Below are 13,314 nucleotides of genomic sequence, written 5' to 3' on the forward strand. Positions count from 1 at the left end.
AGGAATGGGTACAGGCAATATTTATATTTTTATTTTATATTTAGAGATACAGCACTGAAACAGGCCCTTCGGCCCACCAAGTCTGTGCCGACCAACAACCACCCATTTATACTAACCCTGCAGTAATCCCATATTCCCTACCACCTACCTACACTAGGGGCAATTTACAATGGCCAATTTACCTATCAACCTGCAAGTCTTTGGCTGTGGGAGGAAACTGGAGCACCCGGCGAAAACCCACACGGTCACAGGGAGAACTTGCAAACCCCGCACAAGTAGTACCCAGAATCGAACCCAGGTCCCTGGAGCTGTGAGGCTGCGGTGCTAACCACTGCGCCACTGTGCCTTGAGTATCGACTCTTGCTCAAGATTCAGCAGTACACTTTTTGTTCGCTCTATCAAAAACAGTGACCTCGAGCTATCATCACCAAATGGCTGGGCCCAAGCCAACTAGAATGCTGGCCTCAAATAGTTAAGTTGCTCTCGTTGCCAATTATGATACTAAGTGGGTTGACAGGAAGCCTAGGCCTCTCTTCTATGAATCTTTCTCTTTTGTTTGTAGCTTCATCAATTGAGAAGGTCCAGGGTTTGAGAGACCAAACCCCCTTTATAGTGCCTGATAACAGCCTGTACGGGACGTTCAGCGTTGACATTAAAGGAAAGGATTTGAAGACGTTTAGTACTCCGCTCTTGCAGAGGTCTGCAGATTCAAACTACACTGTTCAGGTGACTCCAGATCACAGTCCTTTACCACTGCTGAAAAACAACATGAATAGAAACAACATCAACAGCTATGGTCAGGAAGTTACAAAGTTACCATGGAAACCAACACCCTACGTACAACCAAGTCCAGAATTATGGGATAAAAACTGCAGTAAAGGTGAGAGATTAAATCACCAATAGGTCTGAAAAAATCTAGTTTTCAAAAAAGTCTCTCATTAATGCTTCCTTTCCCTCCCTTTACTGAAGGTGTTGGCAGCGTCACTGTGACATGGTTCCATGTGTGGTCATCGTCTTCTGATTCTTAACCCAATTGGCCATTTCCATGCTTTGAATCTTGCTGGTGAATGTCAGCAGGCCAGTCAACCTAGAGAGACCTCACCACTGAGCTCAATCACATTTCCCTGCCCACCCCACTGCATCCACACAAGAAGTTGCAGCAAAGATTAAAGATGAGAAATAGGAAATTTGGCTGATTTCCCCCAACCCAGGCTTGTTGCAGAGTCAACAGCGTCCCTACAGCCTGGGGATGAAATCCAGTCCAATGCTTTTACAAACTGAGCCACTAGGGGCAGCAAGAATCAAGACTGAGTTAAATGGATAAAATAAGCGAGGGGTTCCTACTCCTGATTGCCACCCCAATGACCCTGGTATGTGGATGAGGGAACAATCAGCTCTGCCCTGATGCCCCCCACAGCCACATTTCCTGCTGATTCTCACTATCTGGGTTTGGTCACAAAGAATGGCCATTTGTATGAGGCACCCAGAGGGTAACTGGTGCCACTTAGACGGGGGATGTAATTCCTTCAGTGAAGGAGAGGGAAAAAAGAGAACGCTGGACAATAAGAAAGAATACATATTCTTAAAAGTTCAATCTGGAGAATGTGGCAAGTCCGGCATTTATTGCCCATCCCTCCCAACCGAATGGCTTGGACGGCCACTTCAGAGGGAAGTTAAGAATCAACCACGTTGGAATGGGACTGGATACAGAGGCCAAACCAGATAAGGACAAGAGGTTTAATTCCTTAAAGCATGGATACTAAGTTGGCAAAGGGACAGAAAGCAGAGATTAGCGGTGAAGTGTTCTTTTTTCCAAACTTGAGTTCCCCAGGGGTCGGTATTAGGACTGTTGCTCTTTTTGATATATATTAATGACACGGACTCGGGTATACAGGGCATAATTTCAAAGTTTGCAAATAACACAAAACCTGGAAATGTAATTGAGGAGGATAGTAACAGACTTCAGGAGGACATTGACAGACTGATGAAATGGGCAGACGCATGGCAGATGGAACAGAGGTGTGAAGCGACACATTTTGATTGGAAGAATGAGGAGAAGCTATATAAACTGAGTGAAACAGTTGGGTTTTTAATGACAATTTGACAGCCTCATGGTTACTTTTACTGATGTCTGCTATTTATTCCCAGATTTTGTTTTTAAAAAAACAAATTCAAATTCACAAACTGCTATGATGACATTTTGAACTTGTGTTCGCTGGATTATTAGTTTGGGTTACTAGATTACTAGTCTAGTAACATAACTACTACACTACTCTACTCATGGTAAGGAGCTCTGCATTGGATCACATTTTAAAATCAGAAAGTCTGATCACCATTTCCAATTGCTGATACTTGTCAGGCTCTGATCAACTGCCATAGAAGGCACAGTGAGCCCAAAGTAGTTCATTTGACACAATACCTAGCAACTGATTTCCTTATTGTTACTGAATGTGCCACTTGGAATTCTGCAGACAGTTTCCTATTAGTATAACTGTACACATAGTTTAGCAGAATAGCCTGAGGCCTGGCTTCAGTTCACTTGCCAATACTCCACATCGAGCTGGTGCAAAGAAAACAAAGGAGACAAAACTCTTACGGCAGAGAGATACTGAGCCGCATAAGAAAGATCCAAAGTTTGATCATTAGTCTGCATTGAGGTAGCTGAACGCAGCCAGTGTTCCAACAGTGGCTTTATATTCAGCCTCACTGCTCCTGGTTAAGAGAGTGAAGAATCCTTTCGGCTTCCTGCTCCTGATCACTATTCAACATTTCCTGTTGGGAATGCATATGATTGGATGTCAGATGAGGACAGGCTTGGTCATGATGCCTGCAATGGTTGAGGAGCCTCCCAACACTCGTTTTCTCGGGTCACAAGTTGGCCAGCGTGCTCGTCATTTGGCGCAGTACTGGAGAATTGCTAATAGCCGTGAATCTGTTCCTGGGCAACGAGTCAACATTTTCAGAAAAGGAAAATGCAGAAAAACTAACGGAATAAGTTGGGAAAAAAATGGCTGCAGAGAGGACAAGGAAGCTGATGTTTATACTTTTCTTTTAACGCACAGCAGTTTGTACAAAGAAACAGACATAACTCTGCCTTCCCTATCCTCAGAGTCTAGAAATCAGGGCTGATGGAGATGATGGCACTGTTTCAAACTCTGCTCCTTCCAAAAAGTCACTGATATGTTTGCCTGTGTTTCCATAGTAACTATTAGTGATAATTACCATGAACTGTGAAGTTTAGGTTATTAATGGAGCCAACTGGGATCATGCTGTGTGACAGTAAAGTACAAATCCTTTAACATGCTAGTCTGCAGTTAATTCAGCCATTAATCAATTATTAACCTGTTTATTACAACTATTTTAACACATTTATTTTAGCCTGCCTTAATCGTTCATCTTAGCCCATTATGTTAAACAACTTATATTGATCCATTTATTTAATCTGTTTATTTTAGCCTGTTAAACCTCTTAATTTTAACCTGCTTAAGTCTCTCTTAACCCACTTAGTTTAACTCATTTATTAAACTTATTTTAAACTGTTTAGTGTAATTATTTTAACCTGTTTGGGTAAACGAAACAGTTTAAAGTATTCATTTTAACCTGTTGTTATAACCCATTTACTTTAGCCTGTTTACTGCAACCTTTTATTTATTTATTTAATTAATTATTTTAAATGCCTTTGTTAAAACTGGATGGAGGAGTTTTGTATGAACCCATTAACCAATTATAAACCAAAAGGTTTTAAAAGTCTTCTCTCTGTTACCTCTCTCCTGGTTCTATGAGCTTAGTTTCTGAGCTGTTAATTTCTTTTTGAAGTCTTGTTCCATGAACTGCACTCAGGCAATTGTCACGGCGGGGAAAGTAATTTTCACAGGGTGATTGGCTTCCCGAAGGGGGCATGGGATTTTCACAATAAAAGGAGGGGTGGATGGGGCACCGATAAAACCACACTATGGAACCTTTTGGGAAAGTAGCCTGATTTCGCATATTGTCAATCTAGCCTTCCTTTCCCAATCTATTGTAGGATGTAAAGCCAGTTACTTGATTTACCTTGTAAATGTTACTTTGTACCTAGGTATTAAGGAAGGAGCTTTATGGATCCTGGGTGGGGTTTGGAACTTTTGTCGATCCTTGATGTGCAAGACAAATTATGCACCTTAGCTTCAGAAAGTTAAGTGTGTTGGGATAAATTCCATGACTGGCTTGTGCATGTTCTGTGGAAGCATGGGGTAGTGATGCTCTGTTATCATTTATATCTTTTTACTGAGTTCTTTTGATTTCTATTTCTAGGAAATAATGGCTCTGTAATCACTGTCAGTCAGAACCGAATCACAGGAAATGTGTCTGGTCCCATCACCAGCCCAGGATCCAGCCGCAAAGGTAAAGCACTATCTTTGTAATGATGAAATTGATTTTCATCTTGGGGATCTTGGTTGAATGAGGCTAGAATGCATCTGGGAAGGGTATAGATTGAGGTGCTACTGTAGCAGTGGGAGTGCCCACCATATTTGTGTAGGATATGGATTCATAGCCGCAGTTTTCTCACTCTCCAATCATCATTAAGGAGTTGGGGTAGACACTGCTGAATGGGAAGGGAGGGATAATTAGAAAGTCAGCTGTTCCAATTGCTTGATGACCCCTTTTAAATCACTGATTAGAGTGACACTAGCAGAGGATGCTACCTCCACAGATCGTAGAGGCAGGTATAGTTAGAAAACGTGGATTAAAAGTAACGTTGGTTAAACCGCAAGTGAATAAAATGGAGGTGGGTAGCTTTGTCAGTTAGAACTTGGCCCTTTTCGTTTGAAGCTCACGTGGCCTGTGGCCTGCTGACCCTGAGGACCCTGTGTGAAACGTGTTAGGGGAAATCGGTATCCTTTGGGTTTCGGGTGGATAATGCTGAGAGAGATTTATTCTGTATCCAACCCATAATATACCTGACCTCTGGGAGTGCTCCGAGAGAAGTGTTTCACCCTGAGCACGATAAAGGTACATTTACCATCTGCTGTTTACTAAAGCTCTCACATCATCTACCCAAAGTCAATGTTAAGGCCTTCGAACAAAAGTGAAATATCCATCATGCAGTGTCCACAGCTCCGAGCCTTATTTAATATGGCACAGAATTCTAAATTTTATTATCATCTCAATATGTTTTCGTACTTTTCCTTCTCCTGAAGGTATTGATTCATGGATGCTACCAGCCCTCAATACTTCAGCCCAGGTAGTTATTCTTCATGTGTGAATCATTTGATTTGCAACCTGAACCAATTGTGTTCGCTTCCAGCTCTTGCTTTCCAGAAGGGGGTCACTGGATACTGATCAGGTGTTGGATTGCTAGCAAGATTTTCCCTCTTCCCAAACCAGAACATCTTTCATCGGGGCTGAAGGAGCAGTTTCAGGTGAAAGCCCCAATGTTATCTGGACAATCACTGACACCTGTGTTCTTCTTTCAAGGAAAGCATCCCTAAAATGACTGGACATACCAGGGTAAAGCAGCTCTCTCCTACTAGTCACCAGTGCTCGGTCCCATGGCGCAGAGATCAGGCTGCCTGGCGTGGACCTTGCTGATGGGGTCTGCACACGCTCTTGTGGAAGTCTATGCACATCCACTCGCTCGACCTACTGGCCAGCACAACACCAGATCCTGACCCAGGAGCAGGAACTACCAGTTTAGGGAGTCTCCACCTCTGGTCCTGCCCCCTATCTGTCATTTGCCTTGCGAGGGATTTACATTGTTTGTATATTGGTCCTGCCTGAGCCACAATCTTATAGGCTTTTCTTTCGAAGTCAGTTTGCTGTTTTCTCACCTTGGAGTCAGTTCAAGCTCCACTCCATGATTTGAGCACATAGTCTAGACTGACACTCCAGTGCAGCTCTAAGGGATTGCTGTTCTATTGGGAGCTGTTGTCATTCAGATGAGCAATTAAACTGAGCTGTGCTTGCTTGTACAGTATGCAGGGATTTGTCCTCAAACGAACAGCACCAAAGATGTTCATCACTTGTTTATGGGATGTTTCTGAGATATGATACAGTATCAGTCTTTCAAAATTCTTTATCCCATGCAGTTGCTGGGTTCTGCCTCTAGAGAGCAGCACCAAATCACAGTTGCTCTGTTAGCTCTGTTAGTGACTGACTGGACTATAGTTCCACAGGTACAAGCAGCTCTCCAGTCATTTGTATGTCTAGACAGTGGATGTCAGCACGTTATTTGACCAGGATATCACAGCTGCCCACAGATCCCTGAAGATGGCTGGAAAGGTAGATAAGGTGGTCAAGAAGGTATACAGGATACTTGGCTTGATTAGTCAAGGCATAGAATATCAGAGTGGTAGGTTATGCTGAAACTGTATAAAACACTAGGTAAGCCATAGTTTGGATACTGCGTGCAGTTCCAGTCACCACACTACAAGAAAGATGTGATTGCACTAGAGAGGGTACAGAGGAGATTTACAAGGATTTTGCCTGAACTGGAGAATTTTAGTTTTGAGGAAAGGTTGGATAGGCTAGGGTTGTTTTCTTTGGAGTGGAAGAGATTGAGGGAGACCTAACTGAAGTGTATAAAATTATGAGGTGTCTATATAAAGTGGATAGAAAGGCCTGATTCCCCTTGGTTGAGGGACCCATAGCACCGAGACATCGATGTAGGGTAAGAGGTAGGTTTAGAGGGGAAACCTTTTCACCCAGAGGCTGGTTGTGATCTGGAACTCACTGCCTGAAAGGGTGGTAGAAGCAGAAACCCTCATGTGATATTTAAAAAGCACTTGGATATGCACTTGAAGTGCCAGAGCCAACAAGGCTATGGACCAAGAGCCGGAAAGTGGGATTAGGCCGGATGGCTCCTTGTCGGCCAGGGCGGATACGATGGGCTGAATTGCTTCCTTCTGTGCTGTAAGTTTTTATGATTCTGAGCCTCTTCCTGATGTCAGCCAGTGTCCAGCCTGAGTGACTGACTGAACTCCTGGTCATTCGTTATTCAATTTTTTGCTAAAATCTGCCACGTCTCATAAGAACATACGAATTAGGAACAGGAGTAGTCCACTCGGCCCCTCGAACTTGCTCTGCCATTCAATAAGTTCATGGCTGACCTTATTACTCCACATTTCCACCTACCCCCGATAAGCTTCCACCCCCTTGCTTATCAAGAATCTATCTACCTCTGCCTTAAAAATATTTAATGACTCTGCTTCCACTGCCTTTTGAGGAAGAGAATTCCAAAGACTCACCACCCTCTGAGAGAAAAAAATTCTCCTCATCTCTGTCTTAAATGAGCGACACCTTATTTTTAAAGAGTGACCCCTAGTTCGAGATTCTCCCACATGTGGAAACATCCTTTCCACATCCACCTTATCAAGACCCCTCCGGATCTTGTATGTTTCAATCAAGTCGCCTCTTACTCTTGTAAATTCCAGCAGATACAAGCCAAGCCTGTCCAGTTTTTCCTCGTAAGACAGCCTGCCCATTCCAGGTATTGATCTAGTAAACCTTCTCTGAACTGCCTCCAATGCATTTACATCCTTCTTTAAATAAGGAGATCAATACTGTACACAGTACTCCAGATGTGGTCTCACCCCTGTACACCTGAAACATAACCTCCCTACTTTTGTATTCAATTCCCCTCGCGATAAACAATTAGCTTTCCTAATTATGTGTTGTACCTGCATACTAACCTTTTGTGATTCATGCACTAGGACACCCAGATCCCTCTGCATCTCAGAGCTCTGCAACCTCTCACTATTTAGATAAGATGCTTCTTTTTTATTATTCCTGCCAAAATGGACAATTTCACATTTTCCCACATTATACTCCATTTGCCAGGTCTTTGCCCACTCACTTAACTTATCTATATCCCTTTGTAGAACCCTTATGTCCACTTCACAACTTATTTTCTTACCGATCTTTGTGTCATCAGCAAATTTAGCAACCATACCTTCGGTCCCTTCATCTAAGTTATTTATATAAATTGTAAAAAGTTGAGGCCCCAGCACAGATCCCTGTGGCACATCACTTGTTACATCTTGCCAACCAGAAAATGACCCATTTAAGCCTACTCTCTCTTTCCTGTCAGCTAGCCAATCTTCTATGCATGCCAATATGTTACTCCCTACACCATGAGCTTTTATTTTCTGCAATAACCTTATTGAGGCACCATATCAAATGCCTTCTGGAAATCTATGTACAATACATCCACCAGTTCCTCTTCATCCACAACACATGTAACTCCCTCAAAGAACTCCAATAAATTGGTTAAATGTGATTTTCCCTTTCACAAAACCATGTTGACTCTGCCTAATTCCCTTCAATTTTTCTAAGTGCCCTGCTATAACGTCTTTAATAATAGCTTCTAATATTTTCCCTAAGACAGATAACTAGCCTGTAGTTTCCTGCTTTCAGTCTCCCTCCCTTTTTGAATAAAGGAGTTACATTTGCTATTTTCCAATCTAACGGAACCTTCCCCAAATCTAGGGAATTTTGGAAAATTAAAACTAACGCATCAACTATCTCACTAGCCACTTCCTTTAACACCCTAGGATGAAGTCCATCAGGACCCGGGGACTTGTCAGCCCGCAGCTCCAACAATTTCCTTGGTACCACTTCCCTGGTGATTGTAATTTTCTTGAGTTCCTCCCTCCCTTTCATTTCCTGACTTACAGCTAATTCTGGGATGTTACTTGTATCCTCTACAGTGAAGACTGATGCAAAATACCTCACTTGGATTTAAACAAGTTAAATATTTAAATTTATCTCATCATTATGTTTGTCTTAAAAACAAACCTGGCTATCTGCATTTGCTTTAGAATGTGGTTAACTCTTACATGCCCTCTGAAATGGCCTAGCAAGCCACTCAGTTGTACCTAACTGCTACGAAGTCAATAAAAAGGAATGAAACCAGACGGACCACCCGGCATCGACCTAGGCACCGGAAATGAAACGGCACACCCAGCCCTGTCGACCCTGCAAAGTCCTCCTTATTAACATCTGGGGGCTTGTTCCAAAGTTGGGAGAGCTGTCCCACAGACTAGTCAAGCAATGGCCTGACATAGTCATACTCACAGAATCATAACTTACAGACAATGTCCGAGACATTGCAATCACTATCCGTAGGTATGTCCTGTCCCACCAGCAGGATAGACCCACCAGAGGTGATGGGACAGTGGTCCACACTAGGGACGGAGTTGCCCTGGGAGTCCTCAGCATCGACTCTGGACCCCATGAAGTCTCATGGCATCAGGTAAAACATGGGCAAGGTAACTTCCTACTGATTACCACCTACCATCCTCCCTCAGCTGATGAGTCAGTACTCCTCCATGTTGAACACCACTTGGAGGAAGCACTGAGGGCGGCAAGGGCACAAAATATACTCTGGGTGGGGACTTCAATGTCCATCACCCAGAGTGGCTCGGTAGTACCACTACTGACCGAGCTGGTCGAGTCCTAAAGGACATAGCTGCTAGACTGGGTCTGCGGCAGGTGGTGAGAGAACCAACAAGAGGGAAAAACGTACTTGACCTTGTTCTCACCAGTCTGCCTGCCGCAGATGCATCTGTCCATGACTGTATAGGTAGGAATGACCACCGCACAGTCCTAGTGGAGACGAAGTCCCACCTTCACACTGAGGATACCGTCCATTGTGTTGTGTGGCATTATCACCATGCTAAATGAGATAGATTTAGAACAGATCTAGCAATGCAAAACTGGGCATCCATGAGGCGCTGTGGGCCATCAGCAGCAGCCGAATTGTACACAACCACAATCTGTAGCCTCATGGCCTGGCATATCCCCCACTCTACCATTACCGTCAAGCCAGGAGACCAACCCTGGTTCAATGAAGAGTGCAGGAGGGCATGCCAGGAGCAGCACCAGGCATACCTCAAAATGAGGTGCTAACCTGGTGAAGCGACAACCCAGGACTACTTGCATGCCAAACTGCATAAGCAGCATGCAATAGACAGAGCTAAGCGATTCCATAACCAACGGATCAGATCCAAGCTCTGCAGTCCTGCCACATCCAGCCGTGAATGGTGGTGGACAATTAAACAACTAACTGGAGGAGGTGGCTCCACAAATATCCACATCCTCAATGATGGGGGAGCCCAGCACATCAGTGCAAAGGATAAGGCTGAAGCATTTGCAACAATCTTCAGCCAGAAGTGCCGAGTGGATGATCCATCTCGGCCCCCTCCTGAAGTCCCCAGCATTACAGATGCCAGACTTCAGCCAACTCGATTCAGTCCGCGTGATATCAAGAAACGATTGAAGGTACTGGATACCTTAGGGGCGGCACAGTGGCGCAGTGGTTAGCACTGCAGCCTCACAGCTCCAGCGACCCGGGTTCAATTCTGGGTACTGCCTGTGTGGAGTTTGCAAGTTCTCCCTGTGTCTACGTGGGTTTCCTCCGGGTGCTCCGGTTTCCTCCCACAAGCCAAAAGACTTGCAGGTTAGTAGGTAAATTGGCCATTATAAATTGCCCCTAGTATAGGTAGGTGGTAGGGAAATATAGGGACAGGTGGGGATGTGGTAGGAATATGGGATTAGTGTAGGATTAGTATAAATGGGTGGTTGATGGTCGGCACAGACTCGGTGGGCCGAAGGGCCTGTTTCAGTGCTGTATCTCTAAACTAAAACTAAACTGCAAAGGCTATGGGTCCTGATAATATTTCAGCAATAGTATTGAAGACCTGTGCTCCAGAACTTGCCGCACCCCTTGCCAAGCTGTTCCAGTATAGCTACAGCACTGGCATCTACCCGACAATGTGGAAAATTGCCCAGGTATGTCCTGTACACAAAAAGCAGGACGGGTCCAACCCGGCCAATTACCGCCCCATCAGTCTACTCTCAATCATCAGCAAAGAGATGGAAGTTGTCATCAACAGTGCCATCAAGCTGCACTTGCTTAGCAATAACCTGCTTAGTGATACCCAGTTTGGGTTCCGACAGGGCCACTCAGCACCTGACTTCATTACAGCCTTGGTTCAAACATGGACAAAAGAGCTGAACTCAAGAGGTGAGGTGAGAGTGACTGCCCTTGGCATCAAGGAGGCCTCGCAAAACTGGAATCAATGGGAATCAGGGGGAATACCCTCCGCTTGCTGGAGTCATACCTAGCGCAAAGGAAGATGGCTGTGGTTGCTGGATGTCAATCATCTGAGTTCCAGGACATCACTGCAGGAGTTCCTCAGGGTAGTGTCCTAGGCCCAACCATCTTCAGCTGCTTCATCAATGACCTTCCTTCAATCAGAAGTGGGGATGTTCGCTGATGATTGCACAATGTTCAGCACTATTTGTGACTCCTCAAATACTGAAGTAGTCCTTGTAGAAATGCAGCAAGACCTGGACAAGATCCAGGCTTGGGCTGATAAGTGGCAAGCAACATTTGTGCCAGACAAGTGCTAGGCAATGACCATCTCCAACAAGAGAGAATCTAACCATCTCCCCTTGACATTCAATGGCATTACCATCGCTGAATCCCCCACTATCAACATCCTAGGGGCTACCATTAACCAGAAACTGAACTGGAGTAGCCATATAAATACCGTGGCTACAAAAGCAGGTCAGAAGCTAGGAATCCTGTGGGGAGTAACTCACCTCCTGACTCCCCAAAGCCTGTTCACTATCTGCAAGGCACAAGTCAGGAGTGTGATGGAATACTCTCCACTTGCCTGGATGGGTGCAGCTCCAACAACACTCAAGAAGCTCGACACCATCCAGGACAAAGCAGCCCACTTGATTGGCACACCATCCACAAACATTCACTCCCTCCACCACTGGCGCACAGTGGCAGCAATGTGTACCATCTACAAGATGCACTGCAGCAACGCACCAAGGCTCCTTAGACAGCACCTTCCAAACCCGTGACCTCTACCACCTCGAAGGACAAGAGCAGCAGATGCATGTGAACATCGCCACCTGCAAGTTCCCGTCCAAGTCACACACCATCCTGACATGGAACTATATCGCCGTTCCTTCATTGTCGCTGGGCCAAAATGCTGGAACTCCCTTCCTAACAGCACTGTGGGTGTACCTACCTCACATGGACTGCAGCGGTTCAAGAAGGCAACTCACCACCACCTTCTCAAGGGAGATTAGGGATGGGCAGTAAATGCTGATATGGCCAGCGACGCCCACATCCCATGAATGAATAAAAAAAAAGTTGTCAACTCCTGGAGATGGACACCTGACTGTGTTTTGTTGGATCATGTGATATTTGGTCACGTGAGGTTTGATCATATGAATTCTCCAAATGTTGTTCTTTTGGGCCCCCTGTGGTTGAGTATCTTTGTTTGTGGCTTTTCAGCAGCAAAGTTCCAAGAAGCAGTTGAAGGGAGACCGAGGTTGGGGAAAGAGGAGTGACGGAGGGTGAGGAAGAGGGGAAGGTGAGGTCAGAGGGGAAGGGGGAAAATGAGGGTTGTGGGGAAGAGTGAAAAGAGAAGGTGGGGAGGGATTCACAGGGAAACCAATGGCGGGGGAGCCTTGGTTCCACCAATAGCTGGTTGTTGCTCACTGACAAGTAATATTGGTAACACTCAGTTTGCACTCGTGGTCAGCTCTAATACAATAGCTCACTGCTGTACAACTGATAGTAATAGTTATATCTGTAACTAGCTGTTATCCTACAGGCCAATGATAGTCATTCTGTGACTACAGCTAGAACACCACCACCCCTGCAGTGCTATTTCTGGCAAAATACGCAGGGTGAGGCTTTATGTCCATTCATTTTGATATATTTTGCAATTTTGCTAGAAACGGTGAGCATTTTCCTCTGGTTTTGACTGGTTCAGTTCCATTTACCAACTGAGGTGTCATGGTAATAAAAACAAAAAATGCTGGAAATACTCAGCAGGTCTGACTGCATCTGTGGAGAGAGAAACAGCGTTCAGTGTTGTGATGACAGGTCACCAACCTGAAACGGTAATTTTGTTTCTCGCTCCACAGATGGTGCCTGACCAGCTGAGTATTTCCAGCATTTTCTGCTTTTTTATAAGATTTTCAGCATCTGCCGTGGGCTGCAATTTATATTTCTGCCGCTGTAAACAATGACGGACGTAAACAATGTCGCAGAGCCACCGGTTTCAAACGTTGCGGCTAATTTAAATGGCTGGGGTGGACCTTCCCCCCCCCCCCCCCCCCCGATGACGTAGGGGGGTGGGCAGCGGGCAGTCCATCCCTGGCAATGGCATCAGCTGCCTTGGCACAGGCGCTGACGCATTTTTAAAGGGCTTCGAGCCCTGTTACATTTAAATATTTAAAGGAGAATGAATTAAAAAAAATTAAATGAATTGATCTTGCCCCTCTCCCACGCCCGCAACAACCATAGAT

At 44.9% G+C, this 13,314-nt stretch overlaps 1 protein-coding gene across 2 annotated transcripts in view; it reads left to right on the top strand.

The window, feature by feature from the left end:
- robo4 (roundabout, axon guidance receptor, homolog 4 (Drosophila)) overlaps positions 1-13,314 on the top strand; it is a 160,462-nt gene that overhangs the window by 114,966 nt on the left and 32,182 nt on the right. For both annotated transcript variants that reach the window (XM_068053837.1, XM_068053836.1), the window contains exons 14-15: positions 563-880; positions 4,291-4,380. In XM_068053837.1, the coding sequence (XP_067909938.1) occupies positions 563-880; positions 4,291-4,380 (408 nt within the window). The remainder of the gene's footprint in view (positions 1-562; positions 881-4,290; positions 4,381-13,314) is intronic.

The sequence above is a fragment of the Heterodontus francisci genome, chromosome 22 (assembly GCF_036365525.1).
Source record: "Heterodontus francisci isolate sHetFra1 chromosome 22, sHetFra1.hap1, whole genome shotgun sequence".
NCBI lineage: Eukaryota > Metazoa > Chordata > Chondrichthyes > Heterodontiformes > Heterodontidae > Heterodontus > Heterodontus francisci.